The sequence below is a fragment of the Hemicordylus capensis genome, chromosome 2, assembly GCF_027244095.1.
Source record: "Hemicordylus capensis ecotype Gifberg chromosome 2, rHemCap1.1.pri, whole genome shotgun sequence".
NCBI classification, from domain to species: domain Eukaryota; kingdom Metazoa; phylum Chordata; class Lepidosauria; order Squamata; family Cordylidae; genus Hemicordylus; species Hemicordylus capensis.
This window is the reverse complement of record NC_069658.1, coordinates 98,195,361-98,219,619: the sequence shown is the minus strand read 5'-3', so window position 1 is coordinate 98,219,619 and position 24,259 is coordinate 98,195,361. Positions and strand designations below refer to the sequence as shown.

General features: G+C 43.3%; 1 protein-coding gene across 2 annotated transcripts in view; it reads right to left on the bottom strand.

The window, feature by feature from the left end:
- Positions 1-246: 246 nt before the first annotated feature.
- UBQLN1 (ubiquilin 1) overlaps positions 247-24,259 on the bottom strand; it is a 53,141-nt gene continuing 29,128 nt past the window's right edge. For both annotated transcript variants that reach the window (XM_053295713.1, XM_053295714.1), the window contains exons 4-11: positions 10,711-10,973; positions 7,692-7,850; positions 6,506-6,752; positions 6,078-6,220; positions 4,775-4,858; positions 4,126-4,241; positions 3,263-3,446; positions 247-1,416 (exon numbers count right to left, since the gene is read on the bottom strand). In XM_053295713.1, the coding sequence (XP_053151688.1) occupies positions 1,261-1,416; positions 3,263-3,446; positions 4,126-4,241; positions 4,775-4,858; positions 6,078-6,220; positions 6,506-6,752; positions 7,692-7,850; positions 10,711-10,973 (1,352 nt within the window). In that variant the 3' untranslated portion in view covers positions 247-1,260. The remainder of the gene's footprint in view (positions 1,417-3,262; positions 3,447-4,125; positions 4,242-4,774; positions 4,859-6,077; positions 6,221-6,505; positions 6,753-7,691; positions 7,851-10,710; positions 10,974-24,259) is intronic.

Here is a 24,259-nt window from a genome sequence, read left to right as displayed (position 1 = left end):
GGGCATGTCTACACTGGTGTCTCCCAGTAATAGTTGACACAAATAGATTTGAGAGAAGCTGAGGAGTTCACACATGGCTCCTCAGTACCTCACTTTGAGGCTAGCCTCACAATCTGTGTTTTAATTTTAATTAGTTTCCCCCTAACGGTAGCATGTATTTAGGACTCTTTTTCTATAATCCAAATAGTAACCATCTCAAGTATGATTTGAATTTTAGACATCAAGATAAAATGACTTTGAAACTAATTGCTCACAAAGAAGTTTAATTATTTATTACCTGTGCACAAGAGAAATAACTACCAATAAAAACCCAAAAGATATACAGTATTTTTACATGGTGGTTAAAAGTAATTAGAATATCACATGACAGTGTCAGTGAAAGTATGCTTCCAATTACAAATCATAATGCAAGTTAGAATCTCAAGGGGATAAAGCCAAAGAGCTTTAGGCAAAAGCAGTTTCAGAGCAAACGGATGTGCTCCTTCAATCCGCACAAAGATGAAAGTAATTTACAATCAATCCTTGCGAATAGAGACAATGTTACAACGCAGGTTTCTGTACAGTTAAGTTGTCAAGATCCGATCAGTAATCCTAGTATTTTAAAAGAATTTGCCAAAGCACTTCTGCTAAGAGATGCTTGCTAAAGATGCTGTAAGATTCTACTACACTGGAGGCATTTTGTGTATTTCATTTATTCTGGCTTTGAGATGTTTCATACTATTGAACTGTAAAAGCTACTTGGGAAAAATCTGTTTCCATGTGTATATACTTTGTAGAGATAAAAGCAAGAATAGTAGCTAAATCAAGTGGTATAAATCTTACAGCATTTTGCTAGCAAGAGAGACATGCCAAGTCACAATAAGCAATATGTACCCACAAATCATAGCTTCAATTAGTTTCCTCTTTAATTTGTATTCTACATAAATTACTATCAAAGGCTAATGTTTAAGAAGCAACTAAATTGGACAGTTGAAGGTCAGATATAACCTGGTCACCCAACTATGGAAGCAGATTTCCTTTTTAAAAAATAATCACAATAAATGCATAATGAAGAAGTGATTGATGCATGCAACAACCAAGTGAAAAAGCATTGATTCCCACTGTTCGAAGAAAACTACTGCACTCCACCTTAATGCATCAGACTGGGTTTAGTTAGAACAAGACAATTCCCAAGAGTCAGAATGAAATAAAGCTGGTATTTTAAAGATTTAAGAGCTGTTATCAAAAATAAATTACATTTTTCAAGTTTCAGAAATGTTGCTATGATGGTTGGGAACCCAGTAGCCTTTCAATGGCTGCATTGATATCACCTCCTGTGGCTATTAGAGCTTGTAGATTTGCTTCACGGTTCAAAAAGCCCATTGCACTGAGCTGCTCCAGTTGTTGCTGAAATCTGACTTCCGGGTTTTGTAGTTGCTACAGAGAAATGCATATTTCATGTTATTCTGTACACTCACACACTTAATACTGTATGCAAAATCAGACAGAGCCAAAATCAGAATTCTTCCTTCCCCCTGCAAACAACATTTCCAACTGTTTAAGAAGATGAAGTGAGAAGTGTTGAAGCAGTTGTTTGACAAAAATATTATAAAAACACTGACATTCAAAAGGTACCCTCCTTATTTGGAGGACACAGAAACAGTGGCTGACATGTTCCACTGCATCCTGGGAATAATGGAAACAGTGCACTACATGCAACTGCACAAGAGTCAGCAATACCAGCACTGCCCTCCTGAACAGCATCATCATCAGATGATTAAAAGCCCCACAGTGGTGCAGGTGGATCTGCACCACCCATGTTACACTGTGGGAAATATGTTGCACCAGCAACAACAAGATGTGGTGACGGCCAACAACCTGGATGGCTTTAAGAAGGGTTTGGATAACTTCATGGAGCAGAGATCTATCAACAGTTACTAGTTGGAGGGCTCTGGGCCACCTCCAACCTCAAAGGCAGGATGCCTCTGAGTACCAGTTGCGGGGGAGTAGCAGCAGGAGAGAGGGCATGCCCTCAACTCCTGCCTGTGGCTTCCGGCGGCATCCGGTGAGCCACTGTGCAAAACAGGATGCTGGATTAGATAGGCCTCCTTGGGCCTGATCCAGCAGGGCTGTTCTTATGTTCTTACTTCCACCAGGGATTGACACTATTTCCTAAAGAGGACACCTCAGCTATCAGACCTCAGATACATCTCTTCCCTTTAGCTTCGAGTTCTTAGAATCACAAGGCTCCTTGGCTTCAACACCAAGAAGAAAACACAAGTCATCCCACCTATGGGAAATGGTGACCCTTATCCTTCATACAAAGAGTCAATGGGCCAGAGTGCAAGATGGCCCTAAGAAAGCTTAAGCCAACTCTTAAGCAAGGGTCTCTCTACACAGGACAACAGTTTAGCGAGAAGTAATATTGGTTCACCATCTCAGCTGTGAAATTACAGCTTTATAGTGGCATCATCCAATTATTCAGAGGTGAAGTTGTGTGTGTAGGGTTTTTTTTAAAAAAGTATATACGGCTTTTCAGGCAAACCTCCCAAAGCGGTTTACATAAAAGCATCAATGAAGACTCATGCATCAAGCAACACGTATAGAACTTTACATGTTGAACTTTTTAGGATCCCTTATTTCTTCTCTCCTCCCCTCAGAGCAAGATGGTTCCTGGTCACTCTTGTGGTGGCATGGGGGGGGGGGGGGGGAGCAACTCAGCTGGAACATGGGAGCTGCATCCTGTTTCGTACAGGATGAAGCCCACAGGCAATTTCCTGACCCCGGTTCTAGTGTTGTAAGAGAAGGAGAAGAATTTCTCTGTCTATTCTCTCTTCTTCATGCATTATTTTATACACCTCGATCATGTCTCCCTATAGTTGCCTCTTTTCCAAACTAAAGAGCCCCAGATACTGTAGCCTTGCCGCATATAAGGAAGGTGCTACAGGCCCCCGACCATCTTGGTTGCCCTCTTCTGCACCTTTCCCAGTTCTACAATATCGTTCTTAAGATACGGTGACCAGAACTGAACATAGTACTCCAAATGTGGCCACACCATAGATTTGTAAAAGATTATTATAATATTAACATTTTATGTTCAATCCTCTTCTTAATGATTCCTAGCATGGAATTTGCCTTTTTCACAGCTGCCGCATACTGAGTCAACACTGCTTCTCCCTCTTCTCTCCTCCCTCTCCCCACCATAAATTTCCAGCTTATTTTAGTCCAACAATGCAAGTAAAACAACACTAAGCAAATAAAGTGTAGTCATCCACTACTTTACCTGAGCATTCGCTCCAGCAAGTGCCTGCAACATTTGCTGAACAAACTGCTGATGCCCAGTTTCACCACTTCCTGATGTTGGACTTGTATTTTCATTTGGGACAGAAGTGGGCACTGTTGTTCCAGTAGGAATGCCAGTGCTTCCTAAACCAGCACTTCCTAATCCAGCAATACCAGTATTAAATCTGCATGGAAGAGCACACACATTCAACTTGTTTATATCAGTGAGCACCAACTAAGAATCACAACCCAAATAAATAAATAAAAACATACATACATACATACATACTCCTAAACATATCAATTGCTAATCCCATGTGTGGCAGCTCTTGCGAGAGTTTGCGAGCAGCTGCTTGGGGGACAGCGATGGGGAGAAAATGGCAGCACCGACCGGCTGGTGGGAAGGGAAAGCTCCTGCAGCCCAGCCCAGCCAGCAGGGAAGGAAAGTGCTGGCCAGCAAGGGAAACTGCCACCAGCGGGCAGGCAGGGAAAGGAAAGCCAAGCGCAGAACGGACTGGGGCTGTAGGGGGGCGGGGGAGGATGGAGAACCGACTGGGGCTGAAGGGAGGGGGGAAATGACAGAGAGAACGAGGGGCACAGACGGTCTGTGCCGGATCAGCTAGTTAGAAATGTTATTTGTAATTCAAATCAAAAGACACAAATGGAAACCTGTAAAGGAGGCATCAAAAAAGCACATTCTTTATAAAATTAACATTTTAAGACATACATTTATTAAAGAATACCAACAGATTTAAAATTCAAACTCCAATAATACTACTGGCTTAGTACAGATTAATGAGGTGTATTAAACTTGCAGTCAAACCACAAACTATAAAAATAAAAATATATCCAACCAACTCTTACCCAGGTATGAGTCCTGGTGCTTCTGTTGCTAGAGTCTGTAAGCCCTGCTGAATCTGTAGCAAAGCCTGCATAGCTCTAGGGTTTGACATTGCAGATAATGTATCTGGGTTCTGCATCTGTTAAGAGAAACATGTGACATGTCAAATATATGCAAACATATTGACATTTTTTGAAAAACAAGCACCAGACCACCTTTCCATTGTTGTGTACTATTCTCCCTTTCAATGCTAAATCCATTGTCTTTATGGGGGTGGGGTGGGAGGCCGAAAAATACCCCAATTTTACAATTGCTGTGGCTCACCCAGGTCAGGATTTCTTTGAGCATATGCTACTTGACTTTATGTTCACATCTTGACATACGTTTTTGGTATTCAAGTCATGGGGGAGGTGAAGAGCAATGTATTCTGTAAGTCTATTCTAGTGTTTTAGTTTCTATAGTAAGTATACATTCATGGCAGTAGACCAAAAATTGTGTTACTGCTAGAAAGGGGAAGGGTTAATGCACAGGAAAGACCCAAGCACCACTTTTCTTAGTCAGCAACATGTTTTCAGAAGAAAAGTCTATCCAAAGAGCTTTTTGCTACTGTGACATAAGCTTTCCAATGTAACTGTATGTAACCTGTTCAGAGGGGCCTCTCTTCCAACTTACTTGTTGAAGGAAAGTTGGAATTTGTTGTCTCATTTGTTCTTGAAGCTGAGGATTACCAGCAAATAAAGGGTTATTCAGCATCATCTGTAGGGACAAAGTATTCATTTATTAAGTGTGGAAATGGTACTGAGGCTCCACTTAGATGAGACCAAGTATTTTTGCTGGAAAATGTCTTGGGGCCATGCCAACTCCATGTACTGACCAATTTGTGGAAAGCACAAGAACCTAGTTATAAATCTAAAACTGGCTACAATTAGATTTTACTCCAGTCTTAAAACACTCTGCTCCCCAGATATTACCCTCACATACAAAGCATCTGTTCTTAGCCAAAAAACTGAAAGGAATAAAATGTTAAGAGGCAACGTTACACATTCCATCCATTGCTGGCATGTAAAAAAAAAAACCTGGGCATAGTGAGCAGTGTTCTGGTAGCTAGGGCTACTGTCCATCTTGGCCTGCTGGCTATCAACTTCCTACTCTCCACTTCTCCCGACCTAGTTCCTAGCAATCTGACTGGTGCTTTAAGTTCTGTATACAATTCTGATCCCTGTGGTTAAAGAATCTGTCAGCACCCATCATTAGGTTTGCCATGAGCAATTTAATCCAGGGAATCAATCATCAACACCTTAATGATTGATGCTTTCAAAATCCTGACAACATGGGTATGTAACACCACTTCAGCTGCACTTGTGAAACAAACATGCTATAGCAGCATGTTACAGGCTGCTTCTATAGCAACAGGTATACCCAACAACCATAGATAAAGGAAGCAATCTGACGTGCAGGAGAAAGGGTCCCTATGCTGTCCAAGGTGCAAGTAGCTGTCTAGAACTGTTGGAAAAGTCAACAAGCAGAAGCAGGGCTATGAAAAGATAGGAGCTGGGAACAATTAAATAAGTGTTCAGACATGCCTTACATAGCTTTTAGGGACCGACTAGTGCAATGTGAACATTTAATAAGAACATTTTCATGGTATCTGGGAAGTATGACAGAGAGAGTGTGTGTGTGTGTGTGTGTGTGTGTGTGTGTGTGAGTGTGTATGTGTGTGAGTGTGTATGTGTGTGAGAGAGAGAGAGAGAGAGAGAGAGAGAGAGAGAGAGAGAGAGAGAGAATTGACTAAGTAGAAGTTTATCCTATTTACAATGCTGTTCTTTACAGATCGATTCAGAGAGGTGCCCAGGCATAACCTTCAGCTGCAATTAAGCACCTCAACTGGGACTTTGTATAGTAGATCAGATGGCTAGGATGGCCAGCTGTCGGAAGCAGCAGAACTACATCCCAATTTAAGTATTCCAAGACTTACCTGTGCTGCAAGATCAGGGTTCTGGCTCAATGACTGCATCATGCTTCTCATGTAGGGAGCAGACAACATGTTCTGCATCAGTTGTGGGTTTTCTGTTATTTGTTGTAACAAGCTCTGCATTCCAGGTGTGTTGAACATGCCAGCTTTAAAGAGAGGGGCAACTTTCAGCAACTCAGAGATGTGGAACCACTTCTCAATTAGAAGCATTTCATCATAAGCAATCAAAAAGATATGCAAACAGCAAGAGAGGCAAAGCACACATACCATGCTGCTCTATAGTAGACAGCAACCATACTTCCTGCAAAGTCAGGTTTAACCCATAGCCCAAATTAGCCGCCTCCTAACTTCAGTTTGGATTTGTACTAACAAGCTTGGCCTCAATAATCTATTTCAAGGAAGCCAACGGAACTGCTACATAATGACCATACCTCCTAGACCAGGTCCCAAATTTGGCATTGTTGAGCTTTGTCCTGTGCTTCCAGTGGTGCTACTTCCAACATTGCTGCCTCCCCCTGTGTCTCCACTGTTGCTGACACCACTGCTTGGAGAACTCTGTGTGCTGGACTGAGGAGCCCAAGGATTTGGTAAAGGGTCTCTATTTTCTGTGCGAGATGGCTGGTTGTCCCCGGCTGTAGACGGATTGCTTACTAAGGAAGCAAATGGGTTGCCTCCAAACTACAAAAGAAAAGTGTTTATAAACAAACAGGTCTAAGTGGCACTGTTCTTATTCAAGAGTGCTGGTTTTGAAGCAGTCAGCTAACAGACACTTTATTCTACCACAATGGTTTAATAGCACAGCTGTCTGTCAAATGATTCTGGCCCTTAGAAGGGTTTCTACCAACTTGCCCAAGACTACCATGATGAATTCTGCAGTGGCCATGATCAGGATTAGAATCCAAAAGAACTTACAGAGGTATCCTACAGGCACCACAAATGGCCAAAGCAGCCTGCAAAGAGTTTTTTTTTTTGCTCAGACCGCTGCTGTGAGACTCTTCTAAGGGATTTTTGCTCACTGGCCATGGTTTGAGTGGAGTTCACTGCACCATCTCTTTGAGCTGTGTGAACAAACTTGTAAGCAGCCACACACACACTTATAGCTAAAATATGCTGCAGCATTCTGGCCATTTCAGAACACACAATTTAAGGAACATGCTATATTTAAAAAACTGTCACATGGTATGAATTAAAAAACAGCTACCTTTAAGCTGAACTTTTCTAAGTTCTGAAGCATTACTTCATCTTAACTCAGAACTAGATGTATACTTGATATGGGTGTGCTGCTAACGCAGAGCAGCACCATAACAAGATTTTCTAAATCACAGCATAACACTGAGACACAATCACCAATGTCATGATACCATTATATCATGCTTTCCCCCTCCCCCACTCCGTATCACTGGCAGGAAAAGGACACAGGCAAGTGTGTCTGAATCAGAAAATGAAAGAGAAGTGAATTCAAATAGGGTGCTGTTTTGGGCAGCAGCTCCATGAAGAAAAATCAGTTCTCCCCTTGGCAAAACAACATATTAAACATTAAGCATCAAATCCATTCCTTTACAACAGCTTTTCTTGACTTTAATTTCCTCCTAGGAGTGCTCACAATCAAGTTCTCACCTGCTCTTGTGCTGCATTCAGCATTGGCTCCTGTATATCAGTATACATGCGTCGCAATGCATTATAACCACCAGGTATACTTTCAAGGTTGCTCAGTGCACGATCCTGGTTTCTCATCATTTCTTGCATCATTGCAGGATTTCTAGCCAGTTCTAAAGTCTAAGCAGTAAAATAATTCACATTATAAATATGGTTCTAAAACAGCGAAGACTGAGATCTAAAGAGCTACCTTTGTGTGTACTTTTAAATGCAAAGTAGATGGTGGTAGGGGATTGAACCTTGATGGTATCAATCTGTTTTTGAATTTTTAAGTCTGTGAGCAGTTTGCCCAGGGATCAACATCATGGTTTGATATCTGGATTTTGTTAACTATATTTGGTCATAATGGGAAATTAAGGTTTATTCAAAGTCACAAGAGGATGCTCTTAATCTCTTCAATTCATATAAAGGGACAGGGAAGTGCATGAGCCCCAGGCTTATGGTGTTACATTCAACAAGTCAGAATTTGTCTTGATGCCTAAATATGACCAACATAAACTGTGTTAGACCTTAATGAGTACAAATGTGTGGCATACCTCAGTAATAAAAAGCAAATACTTGCATGCAGAAGATTCCAGATTAAATCCTGGGATCCCCATTTGAAGGACCTCAAACAGTAGGAATGGAGAAGAACCCTAGCTGAAATCTTGAAAAGCTGTTACTAGTAAGCGCAGACAATACTGAGCTGGATGGACCAATGGTCTGATAACAGTATAAGCAATTTCATATATCAGACACATGATAGTTAGTCTACCATGTGTCTAGGCTCAGCTTTTTAAAACTTGTTTTTAAATTCTTCTGATTATTTAATTGTTGTTTTACAATGTTTTTAATTGCTAATTTTTTTATGCTTTATAATTTTTGTTTTAATTATTAATTGATTTTAATGGTGTTTTAATGTAAACCACCCTGAGCCTTTTGAAAGGGCAGGAAAAAAGTTTTAATTAATTAATTAAATTAAATTTAAATAGGCTTGTCTGGAGATGGGGAGACGGGGTTCATTGACTGTGGGGCAGCTACTTTGGTGGTGGTTGAGGAACAGAAGAAGCAACATTGGCAGGTCAGCAGGCTGTTGCGGGGAGAGGGAAATCAGAAATTTAGTAGCTGTTTCCTCTTCCGGCTGCCCTGCCAGCAAATCTGGAAGCAGTGCCAATTACCCACAGAGCCTCACCTAGCTCCTTTTTAATGCCAGGTTGGTCCAGAATAAATCAGAAACCATCCATAATCTGATTATGGTTGAAGGGGCCAACTTGGTATGTATCACAGAGACTTGGTTGGGGGAGGCTGGTGGCCCAGTCTGGGCCCAGCGTCTCCCTCCAGGGTACTCTTTTGAGAAGCAGGCGAGAGGACATCAGTGGGAGGTGGAGTGGTTGTGGTCTATAAGAACAACATCTCCCTTACCCGGACCCTGTTGAAGTGTCTGACCTGTGTGTACTTAGGGACCAGGGACAGGCTGGGACTTGTTTGGTATATTGATCACCCTACTGCCCAACAGAGTCCCTAACTGAGCTGAAGGACCGTCTTGGGCTTGACGCTGGAGTCTCCCAGGCTTATGGTCATGGGGGACGTCAATGTTCACTTTGAGACCAGTTTGTCCGGGACAGCTCACGAGTTCATAATGGCCATGACAACTATCCCAAGCAGTCTCGGGACCAACACATGTTGCTGGTCACATCCTTGATCTGGTCTTTTACTCTGGTGTTCCATGGGTGGAGACTCCTGTGACACTGTCATGGATGGAACACTGTCTGGTTAAGGTTGGACTCACAATCACACCCCAACTCTGCAGGGATGAAGGGCTTGTTGGGATGGTCTGCCCAAGAAGTTTATTCCAAGAAGCCTTGGAAAGACTTAAGTGTTGAGACTGCCAGTGGTTCCGTTGACACCCTGGTGGAGAACTGGAACAGCAAATTCACCAGGGCAGTAGACATGATTGCTCTTATGCATCCTCTCCATCCCACTTCAAAATTGGCCCCATGGTATATGGGAGCAAAAGTGGCAAGGTAGACGATTGGACAAGTGGAGAAAGACTCTATTCAAATCCAACAGATTACAACATAGAGCTCATTTGAAGACCTATACTCAGGCAATGTGTGGCAAAAAGTGATTCTTTTCTGTCCATATGGCATACGCAAGCTCATGCCCAGTGGAGATGTTTAGGGTTGTGAGAAGGGTAGTTCATGCTCCTCCTCCCTTGAATCAGAATTTGAAACCATCAATTAAACCATCGTGACTTTTTGTGTGTGAATAAAATCTCTCATATTCAGGCCAATTTAGATTCAGACCCCACAATTATTGCAGAGTCTAATGCGGAGGTGTCAAGAAACTTCTCTTATGTGGTTATGCTGGATCAGTTTCATTTTGTGACTTTTGTGACTCCTGATAATGTGGATAAGCTGCTTGGAGTGTGCAGCCTACCCGTTCTCTTAACCCTTGTGTAACATGGCTTATATAATCTGGCAAAGAGGTTATTGTAGAGGGCCTAGTAGATATTTTAAACGCTTCGCTCTTTGAGATTATCTGGAGCGATTCATCTGCAGTTGCCACTAGCTCATCTGATGGCTACACAGGGATGGGCCTTCTCTGTTGCTACCCCGAGACTCTGGAATGTGCTCGCTGCTGAAATAAGAGCCTCCCCATCTCTGACAACTTTTAAAAAGTCTTTAAAGACACATTTATTCACCCAAGATTTTAAAGCAGACTTGTGGTTATAAATTGCTTTAAAAACTTAATTTTTGTTTTAATTTATTTTATGTTGCTGTAAACCATCCTGAGATGGAAGCTTGGGACAGTGTACAAATAGATAAGTAAATTAATGTGCATGGTAGAAAGGCAGCAAACAAGACAAATAACTGCCAATTCTGTTTTACATACCAAGTGAAACACTTTTTGTGAACATTCATGAATTACGTTAAGATACAGGCATTCAATGTACTCAAGGTAGCTAATACACAAGTTACAGACCAAGCTGTTAACATACCTGTCTCATTATATCTGGATTATTAAGCATGTGACTGATCTCTGGATTTCGTTGTATCAACTGCTGCATTTGAGGATTAGCCATAATTAACTGTCTCATTAGGTCTGGGTTTGAAAGCATGCTTTGCACAAAGGGATTCTCCATGATCTGGACCATCATCTCTGGATTGGACATGAGCTGTCGCTGCATTTGACTCTGTAGTTCTGAGAAGTTTGAGGTATTCAGACCTAGGCTACTCAGACTTGCAAGTCCTCCCAGACTACCTTTGGGGGAACAAAAACAAAATAAGATCAATTACTGTTTCAGGTATGTTCCTAATTCCATTTGGGCAAGATTTTCTAGTTGAATACTGTTATGTGTCCAAATCTGAGGTCAGTAAGTGGTTGGAATGCTGTCCTCACTAGGCCAATACTCTGTTGTGCCATTTTTACTCTTTCCAAATACGTTCACTATTAGTAGATGTGCTTTAAATAGAGATTAGGGTTTAGGATTTTAGCAGGGATTAGGATTTTCAGTATCTGAATATTTTACTATACACTCTATACTATAAGAACATTTTGACCAGAAATAGTTAGAAGACTGGAAGTAGAGAACATTTTTAGCATTCCAAGTTTACTGTAGGATACTTCATCTGAAGGCACATGAAGCAACCTTGCTGAAGCTAAGCAAATCTGGCTATGGAACCCTATATACCTACCCTGTACATTCTTTTTTAAATCTTGTTGCAAGACTTTTTCTGGACCCTTCCCACTTACAGAGAGCCAGCCAATAGGAGAACTGACCTTTTTTGTAGCGGCACCCTATTTGTGCAATTGTTCCCTAGTTCTGTATACCTGGTGCCTTCATTTATGCCTTCAATACCAGATATTTTTCCTTACCCAGGCCTTTAAATTTAGTAAACACATATTGCTATTGCTGCTGTTTTAGTCTTTATTTTTTATTAGTATCCCATCTCTTCTTTTCTGCTGCTGATATGCTTTAATTTTAATGTGATTTTTAGATCTGTAATTTAAGTTTTTCTATTTCTGGTACATCTTGCACATGTTTATGAAGGACCAGATATTTATTTACTTAAAAAATAAAATAGGTGCACTACATCAAGTGTTGCAGAAGACAGTATGTAAATACAATAAATAGCAGAGATCTCCCTGCTCTACACACACTGAAATTGACTATCAATTTATGACACTGTTCAACAATTTGCATTTATTTTTGTACTATGCATACATCCCAAATTTCATATTGCATTAGACCCCCAGTTGCCTTTTCATTCAGTGATGGAAAAGTGTCTTTTGGTGAAATTATTTTAATAGTTGGACAGCACTCTAAGAAAGTAGAAGCTACTTTTAAGAGTGTGTCATCTATATGAATAAAGGCTTCAATGCAATCTGATTCTACCATCTTAAAGTTACATGATATTCTACAGTGCTAGCAACTCTATCAGTTTCCAAGATCTCCCCACAGAAGGCTATATACCCTGGGCTGCTGCTAATTGCAGGAGACCATTGTATAGTGTAGGATATTCTGGAGAACCAGAATTTATCCCATTCCCAATATAAATGTTTCAACAGGTACATATTTGTTCATCATTCAAATAAATTCTAAAACCTTTGGATTGATAAGTGGTGAGGTTTAAAAATGGACTATTTCTCGTAAATCTTGAAGTGTGCCTCCTTCCCCCACCTTTAGGAGTACTTTAAATACTACTGCCTTTTTCTTGCTTAGCACCTTTTCTTTCTCCTTACTGCTCCAGATTGTATCAAAATGTTTTTAACTAAGTCAAGTCTAATGTTCTTTTGAACTCAGTTTTGCCCTGCACTCAGGCTTAGTGTAGTACCAAATACACAATGAAGACTAGATGAATGAATTCAATAAAATTAGATTATTCTGAGCGTGGGATTTTGTTCTTTGATTCAGAATTTGGACATTTTGGCATTCATACATTGATATTTGAAATAACTTGATCACAACTAGTTTGAGTCTAAAGTGTCCTTCGCAACATTTTAAAATATCAGTGGTGGAATATTTCTACTTTCTCTCTCCTTGTTTGTGAGAAGTGATAATCTTTTAGTTTGTTTCCTTTTATTCTGTGACATCAAGCTTACAGTGGAACAATGAGTAATCTCTCTCTTTTGCCTTTATTTTTTTTTAAAAAGCATTTTATATCAAAAAATAAGGAAACCAATCTCATACATCTTCAGACAAAAGTGAAAAAAAAATACTTTAAATCATGGGAAACAGCATGTAAGGGTGAATCTGATCTCTAACATTATTATTCTAATAATTAACAAACAGAACTCACTTATTTACAAATTTATTGTATCATCTTTAGAATTTTTCTAATAAGGTAACAATCAAAAATACAAATTTCAAAATCTGATAGAACCAGCTCATTTTAATTGGTACAGGTGATTTTTTCCCATGCTTGTGCAACGCAAAGCTTAGCTACACCATAAAGTGAGAAACAAGTTCTAAATAATCCTATAATACATCTTCCTATACACATAAAAAAAGAATTGTTTTAGGATCATATGACAACTCACACCACGCTACATTTTTAATTTCTAAGATTATTTCTTTCCAAAAAGTATCAATAGCTGTACAAGACCAAAAATATGAAACACATCAGCCCCTATTGCTCCACATCTCCAGCAACTGTCATCCAGTAGATGATAAATATGTTTAAGGCATGATAGAGTAAGGGTACCATCTAAACTGTAATTTATACAAACTCTCCCGGAAAGAAAAGAGTTCTTTTCCATCCTGCTTACCTGTAACAGTAGCTCTTGTAGTGGTCTATTGTCCTTCACACTGTGGATATCTGCTCCTGCATAGACAGGACCTGGGAATCTTCTAGAGCTGTCAGAGCTTTTTGGTTGTATCCCCAAACCCTTTGGTGACATATTAGCCCCTCAGACATCACCTCCCTCAGTCCATGACCACCATGGTCAACATAATCAGGTAAGTGATTGCTACAGTGGGGAGGAGAGAGGATAATGTATAGGACAACGGACCACTACAAGAACTACTGTTACAGTAAGCGAACTGACTTTGTTAGTGGTCCTATTGTCCTCCACACCATGGAGATTAGCAAGCAACACACCAGGAAGGCAGGAGAAGTGGGCATCTACAGAAGGACTGGGTTGAGAATTGCTGCACCAAACTGTGAATGGATTTTTGATCTGGTATCCAAGAACGGTCCTGCTGGATCAGGCCCAAGGCCCATCTAGTCCAGCATCCTGTTTCGCACAGTGGCCCACCAAATGCCACTGGAAGCCACAGGCAGGAGTTGAGGGCATGCCTTCTCTCCCGCTGTTACTCCCATGCAACTGGTGCTCAGAGGCATCCTGCCTTTGAGGCTGGAGATGACTTTTAGCCCTCCAACTAGTAGCTGATGATAGACCTCTCCTCCATGAAGTTATCCAAATCTCTCTTAAAGCTATCCAGGTTGTGGGCTGTCACCACATCTTGTGGCAGAGAATTCTACAAGTTGATTATGCGTTGTGTGAAAAAGTACCTCCGTTTGTTTGTCCTAGATTTCCTGACAATCAATTTCATGGGATGACCCCTGGTTCTAGTGTTATGTGAGAGGGAGAAGAATTTCTCTCTATCCACTTTCTCTACACCATGTATGATTTTATAGACCTCTATCATGTCTCCCTGCAGTCTTCTTTCTAAACTAAAAATCCACAGGTGTTGTAGCCTTGCCTCATAAGAAAGGTGCTCCAGGCCAGGGATTCTCAACATTAGGTCCGCAGATGTTACTGGACTCCAACTCCCAGAATCTCCTACCATGGCCACTGGGGCTAGGGATTGTGGGAGTTGAAGTCCAATAACATCTGGGGACCCAACGTTGAGAATCCCTGCTCTAGGCCCCTGATCATCTTGGTTGCCCTCTTCTGCACCTTTTCCAGTTCTACAATGTCCTTTTTTAGATGTGATCCCAAGATCCCTCTCCTGGTCAGTCACTGACAGCTCAGATCCCATCAGTGTATGCCTGAAGTTGGGGTTTTTCGTCCCAATGTGCAGCATTTTACACTTGCCAACTCTGAACCTCATTTGCCACTCTGTTGCCCATTCACACCTAGTTTGGAGAGATCCTTTTGGAGCTCCTCACAATCTGTTTTGGATTTCACTACCCAAAAGAGTTTGGTATCATCTGCAAATCTGGCCACCTCACTGCTTACCCCTGCTTCTAGATCATTTATGAAAAAATTAAAAATCACCGGTCCCAGTACAGATCCCTGGGGGACCCCACTTCTTACTTCCCTCTATTGTGAAAACCATGAAGGTAGGCTGTGGAAATAGCCATCGCCCAAGTAGAATAAGTTCTAATGGAAAATGGCAGAGGCTTCTGAGCAAGGCTGTATGCCTGTTTGATGACTCATGTAATCCAGGTGGACAACCTCTGGCAGGAGACTTGCTTCCCCTTGTTCTGTCTAGCATATTGAGTGCGATGGAGGTAAAGAGACAGCGCTCATTTCACATCCAAGGTATGCCACAATAGTTCATCTGAAAGGGGTAAAAGAAAGAATACTGCAAGGCAGATTTCTTGAGATGTGAGACTGGGACACAACTTTGGGTTAGTGTTGAATGTCCAGTCTCAGGAGGACTTTGTCCTGTTAGAAGGAGATGAAGGGGAGGCTGCCCATAGTGCTCTTGCTCCGAAGCACACAGGGCTGAAGTAATTGCCAATAGGAATGCCATTTTAATGGTTAAGAATTTAAATGAGCAGGTGGCTATAGGTTTAAATGGCCTATACAAGAGGAAAGACTGCATCAATTATAGATCCCATGGAGGGGCCAATCGTGGAGCCGGGGATACAAAGTAGACCTTTAAATGACCTTTTAACAGAGTCCGAAAAGATGTGAACATGCGAAGTATAGGCTGCAATGGCAGCAAGATTAACTTTTAACAAAGGAACAGAGAGATTGTCCAATGAAGCCTCCTTGGTATCGATCCCCTTGGAGGCTGCAAATGTAGTAAAACGTGTCCATTTTGCTCTATATGAGTGTTGTGCTGAAGGCTTCCTGGCAGCCGAGATGACATCCAGGACTGCTTGGTCTCATATCACCGGCCAACAGTGTTCCCTCTAAGGTGTGTGCACGCTCACAAGTTTTTTTTTTAAATGTCTGCTCAGTTAATTTTAGATCCCACTCAGGTTGAATCAGAAATGCCCCACTTGAATGCATGTGCGCACACAATGTAGTTGATACAGCCGCCCAGAACAAAATTCATTCTGCACACAGAGGGAAAAAATGAGAGAACACTGCTGGCTGGAGATCCTCCATGCCATCAGGTGAAGACTCTAAACTTCTGGATGTAGGACCAACACTTGCTCCATGGTGAGTAGGTCTGGATGGTCTAGTAGGGGCAGGTACTGGCCATCAGACAGAGCCAGTAGCATGGAGAACCAGGCTTGTTGAACACCAGAAGAAGAGGAGTATGTAATCCACACATTCTTCCTTGATTTTCCATAGGACTGCTGGTATAAGTGGCAGTGGGAGAAACATACATGGCAGATCGCTGTCCCACAGGAGCAGAGACACATCTCTAGGGACTAGTGGTTGGGTACACCCTGCTGCAGAACTATTCACACTGTTCTCTTCTGAGGAAAACAGGTCTATGCAGGGGAATCCCCACTCTTCGAACAGAGATTGAGTTGTTGCCCGGTCTAATGTCCACTTGTGGGACTGTGTCGTGCATGGCTCCAAGAGTCCACCCACACATTCTCTTTCTGACAATGTGCATGTCAGAGGACCAGATGTGATGACTGAGGCACCAGGTCCAGATGTCCATGGCTAAGTGGCACAAAGTAGGTGAGTAAATTCCACCTTTATGATTTAAGTAAAACACAGTGGTCACATTGTCCATCATAACCAACACGGAGGTGCCCCTCCACAGTGGGCGGAAAGCCTTCACAGCCTTCCAGATGTTCTAGCCAGCTGATGTGGAACTTGCTCTCCTGGTCGCTCCAGTGACTGGTGCAGTGTGTGTCCCATCCATAGTTGAAGGCATCTGTTGCAATAGACATTATGGATGGTGGCTGTACAAATGGCCAACCTTCCAGCAGACTGGAGAATCTGGATCACCAATCGGATTGGTGAGTCATGTCTGGTAGCACGAGTCTGGAGCATGGATGGTCTTCCTGTGGGTGAAAACCAGACAGGAACCACTATTACAAGGGACACCTACAGAGACATGTCAGGCACAGGTTGCTGGTAGTGGATGCCATAAAACCCAACATCTTTTGTAGGAACTTTGCTGGATGTCTGTTCGAGCCAGGATCCTGTGGGCCATGGCCCTGACTCTTCATGATGGCAGCAAAGCCAGCATATCCTGAGAATCAAGAATTTTGCCCAAGAATTCTATAGTTCTTGTGGATATTAACCAACTTCCCCCAATTCACACTTGGACCCAGATGGTCCCGGAGTGTCAGTGTAGCTTGAATGTGCTGATGTAACTTCTCTGTGGATCGTGCCACCAAGAGCCAGTCATCCAATTATGGAAATAGATGGATGGCCTGTTGTCAGAGACGTGCTACAACAATGCCCATGAACTTGGTAAAGACTCTTGGTGCTGTGGACAGAACAAAGGGCAGAATATTGTATTGGTAAGCCTTCCTACAAATGCAGAAACGAAGGTATTTTATGTGGCATGGCCTGACTGATATGAAAGTAGGCGTCTTTCAAGTCTATCGCTATGAACCAATCATTGTGGAATAAGAATTCTAAGATGTGGTTCAGAGTAGTCATATGGAACTGCTTGGAATGAATGGAACTGTTGAGCTCTCAAAGATCCATAATGGGCCTCAGATCTCCACCTCTCTTTGGGATTGCAAGTTAACATGAATAAAACCCTGTGGCGGTGTTGGTGTGTACTGCTTGGATGGCACCCTTCCGGAGAAGTGATAGTACTTCTTGACCAAGGGTTTGGTTAGATTGTGTACACCAGGTTCCCAAAAAGGATGGCAGCATGTGGAACTCTACTGTGTATCCCTTGTGTATCCCAATGGGATACTCTACTGTGTATCCCAATGGTCAGCACCCATTGGCCCAAACTGATATCCTGCCATGCATTTGCATAAGGGAGGAGTCTGGAGCTGGAAAGTGTGCCAAGCCCTTTTACTGCAGGCTGGTTTGGATTTGGGAGCAGCCTTCTGAGATGGAGTGAATGACTTGCAAAAGTAACTATATGGCTGGTATCCTGGTGGCAGTACATCTGGTACGAGGACCTCTGTGGCTGTTGGGCCGAGGGGCATTGCTGAATGGGCTTCTGCTGGAAAGAATGGGCCCCCATATATCTTGCAGTGGTTTTCATCTTGTGGATGCTTCCAAAATATCTTCTGTTTCCTTCTCGAAAATATTATCCCTATCGAACGGGAGGTCCTCAATCCGCAGCTTAGCTTCAAGAGCAGGAGAGATAGATTTAAGCCATGAATGCCTTCCCCATGTTACAGCTGTGGCCACTGTTCTAGGCCCACAGTCTGCCTCATTGCACACTGAGCGAGGCTGTTTGGTAGTCTGCAGGCCTTTGGAAAGAAAGGTGGCTGCATCCTTCTGATCTGGATGAAGCTGCTGAATAAATGGTTCTAGCTTTCCAAAAAGAAAATGGGTGTAGCGTGCCATGCATCCCTGATAGTTTGATATACACACTTGGAGACTTGCAGTAACATAGATATGCTTCCTAAAGGAGTCCAGTTTCTTCCTATCAGGGTCAGTCAGAAGGGACAGACAATAGTTTCTGTTTTACATCCTGCTGAGAGGACTCTAACACTGTCAAGTTATTTATTTATTTATTTAACATTTTTATACCACCCAAAACTTGCATCTCTAGGCAAGTTACAATTAAAATCATTTAGAACATTAAATCAATTAAACAATTAAAATCTAACAGTAAAATAATTTAAAACCAACATAAAATATTTAAAAAAACAGATTGTTTACCTGTAACAGATGATCTGGTAGTGATTCCATGACATTCATAAAAATGGGTTCTGCGCCTGTGCAGACCTGCTTCGGGTAGCCATCATTAGCTCCTCACGATGCCTTTAACCGCCCCTGCGTGAGCCTGTAGTACCTCATATTGGCAGTTGGGCATCCCTCTATTCAGTTTCTGGCTGACCGACGAAGCCTAGTGACGAAGGCTAGTGTCCACTAGTGTGTCCTAAAAGTGCCCAACAGTAGTATGCAGACTGCAGCGGGGCCGGACGGGCGGGTTTTATGAATGTCGTGGAATTACGACCAGATCATCTGTTACAGGTAAGCAACCTGTTTATCTGGATAGTGATTCCATCGACACTCATAAAAATGGGTGAGTAACGAGCTGCCAACCCTGGAGGTGGGCACTGCATGCTACTGTAACACCCTTTTCAACACCTCTCTGCCAAACTTTGCCTCCGCTGCAGACCTAAGGTCCAAGGCATAATGTTTCACAAATGTGTGATCCGTCACCCAAGATGTAGCCGAGCAGATGTCTGACATCCTAAGGCCTGCCAAATGAGCCGCCGAAGTTGAATAGGCCCTTGTCGAATGCGCCTTTATAGACTCCAGGGCAGTCTTCCCCTGGCAATCATATGCGCACCGAATGGCTTCCACCAGCCAGGCGGACATCTTCTGGAGGAAAGGTTGCTCATCGTTATGAATAGGCGGCAAGTTTTCCTGAAGGGTTGCGTCCTTCGTAAGTAGAACAGAAGAGTCCTTCTGATATCTAAGGTATGCATCAACCTTTCCAATGGTGTCGATGGATTCCTGAAGAAAGTCGGTAGGACGATATCACAGTTGACATGGAAGTTAGACACAATCTTAGGGCGGAATTCCGGATTGAAGCACATTACCACTTTTTCTGGATGTATTCTCGTATAAGGCTCATCTATACGAAGAGCCCATAGTTCACTCACTTGTTTTGCTGAGGTGATGGCCACTAAAAACAGTGTTTTCAAAGTCACAAGTCTCAAGGTAGTTGTCGCCACTGGTTGAAATGGATCTTGTGTCATTGCAGAAAGTACTAGCGACAGGCTCCACTTCTCAACTGGAGATTTGACAGAGGGATACAAATTATTAATACCTTTTAAGAAGTCTTTTGAACATGAATGCGTAAATACAGTCTTCCCATCCCAACCCTGGTGTCAGGACGAAAGGGCCGCCATGTGCACCTTAATCAAAACATTTGCCAAGCCCTGTGACTTCAGGGATGTGAGGTACAGCAGAACCTCCCTTAATGTGGCATTTCTAGGTTGAATGTCTTTGGACTTCGCGTAGGTAGTAAACCTCCTCCACTTAGCCTCATAATTCTTTCGCGTGGACACGTTTCTGTTGTTAATAAGAATGTGTCTTAGATGCCTACCCTGGACACAGTCAGCTTGAGAGTTGATATGTTTGAGTGATGGAGTCCCCCCCCCCCGGCCTGAATTATCTGATCTAGCCTCTGTGGGAGTCTTCTGTAATTGAGGCCTGACATATTCCGTAGCCTTGGGAACCATGGCTGTCAAGGCCACCAAGGAGCAATGACTATCGCTTTTGACCTGTCCTGGAGTAATTTGGCCACCACACTGTTCAGGAGTGGGTATGGCGGGTATAAATAGAAGACAGAGTGACTCCACTGGTACTGGAACGCATCTCCCTTGGAGCCTTTTCTGAGACCCATTCTTGAACAGAACTGTACACATTTCTTATTGTCGGCAGTTGCAAAAAGATCCACCGATGGTGTGGTCCACGCTCGGAACAACTCATCCACTAGTTGAGGGTGTAGTTCCCACTCGTGCTGATACAACGTCTTGTCCCTGCTCAATGCATCTGCCAGAATGTTGTCTTGGCTTGGATGGCTTGAAGGTGCATCCTTCTGGCAATGCACCAATTCCAAATCTGTAGGCTTAACTGGCAAAGTGGCATTGACACCGTGCCACCCTGGTTGTTCACGTATGCCACCGCTGTAGTGTTGTCCATTTGTAATAGAATTGTCTTGCTGTGTAACATTTCCTGGAAATCTTGTAGCGCTTTGAATGCTGCCAGAAGTTCTAGGAAGTTTATATGAAGGGGTCGTTCTCAGTGATTCCAGTGTCTTGACATTCGCCGTCCGCACAAGTGAGCACCCCATCCGAGTTGAGATGCATCCGTAGTTAGTGCCAGTGTTGGAACTGGTGTACGGAAAGGCCTCCCTTCCAACAGGTTCGTGGTTTTTGTCCACCACAGAAGAGATGCTAACACCTTTCGCGGGATCAGTAACCGCTTGTTCTGTGGGTTTGAATTCGGGCTGAACACCTGCAGAAACCACGCCTGTAGTTTCCACATGCGAAGCTTCACATACTGGACCGTTGTAGTGCACAAAACCATCAAGCCTAGCAGTACTTGGATGGATCTGGCCCTTTGTAGCGGCGTTAAATGGAACTGATGAAATATATCGTGGCTGCGTTGGAACCGGTCCATTGGCAGAAATGCCCTCTGCATCGTCATGTCCAATATTGAGCCAATGTAAGTTAGTCTCTTGGCTGGCGTAAGGCGAGATTTTTTCAGGTTGATGCATATTCCCAGTTGTTCTAGAAGTGACGTCACCGTTACATGTGACAGTAGTTCCTCCTTTCTCTTTGTTGTCAGAAGCCAGTCAACTAAATAGGGAAAAATAGAAATTCCTTGAATCCTGAGGTAAGCAATAACCACCGCCATACATTTAGTAAATACTCTAAGAGCAGTCACTAGCCCAAAAGGCAGCACATTGTATTCATAGACCTGTGAGCCCAGTGTAAAACGTAAAAACCTCCTGTGGTTTGCTTGTATGCCGATGTGGAAGTAGGCATCCTTTAAATCCAACGTTGAAATCCAGCCCTCTCTCTGAAGTAGAGGGAGGACTGCTTGCAACGTAATCATATGGAATTTCTTCACATCGACATACTGGTTCAAATCCCTGGGGTCCATGATAGGGCGTATGCCAACATCCTTTTTGGGAATTTGGAAATATCTAGAGTAAAAGTCACTGTGGCACTTTGACCATGGCACAGGTGAAATTGCTTGCTTTTCCAACAAGCAGTTGACCTTTTCTCTGAGAGGATCAGTCTCTGGGGTATATTTAATCCCCGTGAAGTCTGGCAGAGTAACGAACTCAATAACATAACCTGTATGGACTATGCACAAGACCCATCGGTCAGATGTTATGTTGGGCCCTGCAACGGCATGACTTGCCAGATGGATGGTAGTACTGGCTGTGTGCAAGGCGATGTTGGGCCCTGCAACGACCAATGTCTGGGTCTGTGAATTCTGAAGGCTACCTGAGGGAGCCACAGTTGTAAGTGTCAGCTGGGATCATAAGTGTTTGTGATAAGGCTGGAATCTATTTGAATTGTACTGTAAGGTTCTCACAGTTGTTTTTTATTTCCTCCACTGTTCCATTGTCTCATCCGTGGCTTCTGTGAAAAGGCCTTTTCCATCAAATGCTAGTGACTCAATTCGATTGCGCATGTAGGGACGTCAAGTGGAGCCAAGCATGACTTCTCAGCATTATTGCTGAGGTCAGTGTTCTTGATTCTGACTCTGCCAAGTGTTTTGCATTGGCTAATTGCTGGCGCGTTGTAGTTTGTAGGAAGGTGGCCTCAAACTTCTGCCTAAATTCCTCTGGAGAGAGGTTTGCTCTTTCGTCATATAGCCTCTCCCACAAGCAATGTGTGAATTTGGCCAAGCATGCCACGTAATTGGTGATTTTAATTGAGAGGCAAGCAGTAGAGTATGTGCGCCCTCCAAGGACGTCTAGCTTCTGTCCTTCCTTGTCTGCTGGAGTGGTATGGCGCCTCCCTGATTTATAAGTGGATGTGCAGTCTATAACTAAGGAGTTTGGGGCTGGATGTTTATGTAAATAGACATTGTCGGCTTCCTAGATTTGATATAAAGTTTCTAGTTTTTTGGATGTAGGTTTGCAAAATGTCCCATGCAGACTGTGCTGCATTCGTAATGACTGGCAGCATTGGAAGATAAACAGTTCTAGACCTGGCGTCTTCTTCATAAAGTTATAGACGGGGTTGTCCAAGTCCGTGGTCTTTTGGCGCAGCTCTAGCCCTAGCAGTTCTGACATTTCAGCCACTTGTTGATGCTATGTCTTTAATTGCTCATTTGGTGAAACCGATAGGGGCGGAGGGACCTCCAGCAGTAAATCTGGTAAAGATGAGTCTAGTAAGAAGGGTTCTGAGTCCCCACTAGTGGAATCTGACTCATAACTTTCATCATCAGAGGAGTCAGAAGCTGGTGAGTAGGTTTTTTTGTGGATGAGAGGCAAAGGTGGAGTTACTTTGAGTATCTGATCCCCCCGCAGGAGTTCCTGCATTTCCCAGGGTGGGACGGGGAGGGATGTTTGTACAGATACTGTTCTAGCTACCAGATGCATGGCCGCCTGCAGTGCCAGTCTTTCCCTGTTGGGGTTGTGTCTGAGAGTCGCGGGTATGCATTAAAGGTTCCCGTACTGGTGTGACCTGGGTCCCGGTATCACTGCGCTCTTGCCTCTGTGACTGCCATTTTTTGAACAGAGAATATTCTTCTGGTGACAGCGTAACATTGGTTGTGGTTGGCACCCATCCACCCCGGGGTAGTAACCCCGAAGTATCCGTTGTCTTGGGGATGACTGGTAGATACTGGCCAACCTCTATTGGATCCTCTTCTTCAACATCTAATCCAGGGTGCAGAAACCCCTGGAATGCTGAGGTGGAGGGAGTAGTCTCTTCTAAGCATAGAAGGTGTGCCATTGAATGGTCTTCCGGAATGGTAATGAGAGTTTCCACAGCCTCAAAAGCTTTGCCCAATGAAGGTAGTTTGACGTCTAAAGGAACCAGCTCGACCTCAAGAGCCTGTTCGAAGTAGAGGCATGCTCAGTTAACGTTGATTCAACGCCCTTCGATGTCGACGCCTGGATCTTCAATGCCAACACTGGGTGTTTCGATGTTGAGGTTTGCTTCTTAGATGTTCCCTCGATGAAGAAGGAAGTTTCTTCTGGGTGCGCTCCCTCGATACTGAAGAGTCCCTCCTCACGTCTTGCATTCTATGAGCTGAGGAAAGTGAAGGAGACAGTTGCGGTGTCGGGGCAGGAGACAATGAAACCACCCAATGTCAAAGGCGAGTTTGCTGTAAACCAGATGGAGACGGAGTGGTCTCCTTTGGTTTCTCATGGTGTGACTTTTTCTTTTTCTTTGGTGGCTCGCTGGCCGATGCCGAAGTTGACTGCTGCTTAAAGGCAGCACTTGTCTTCGACGTCAAGGGTGCCTTTCCCTTCCCCAGGAGTTTAGACTGCGCGATTGAGGCAGTTCCTGGGGCCACAGTCGAGCTCGTAGCAGCAGTAGGGTGTAGGGCATCCCCCATCAGAGCAACCTTAAGGCGTGCCAGCCTATTCTTAAAGGTCTGCTTTGAGAAACCCACGCAAATATCACAGGATGTGGCAGTATGCCCCTCTCCCAGGCAAAGGAGACAGAAATTATGGTCATCAGTCAATGGGAGCTTGCCACGGCAGCTTTGGCACCTCTTAAAAGTGGTTTTTTCACGAGTGCCACCCTTGGAGCCTGCACCTCTTACTGTAGAGG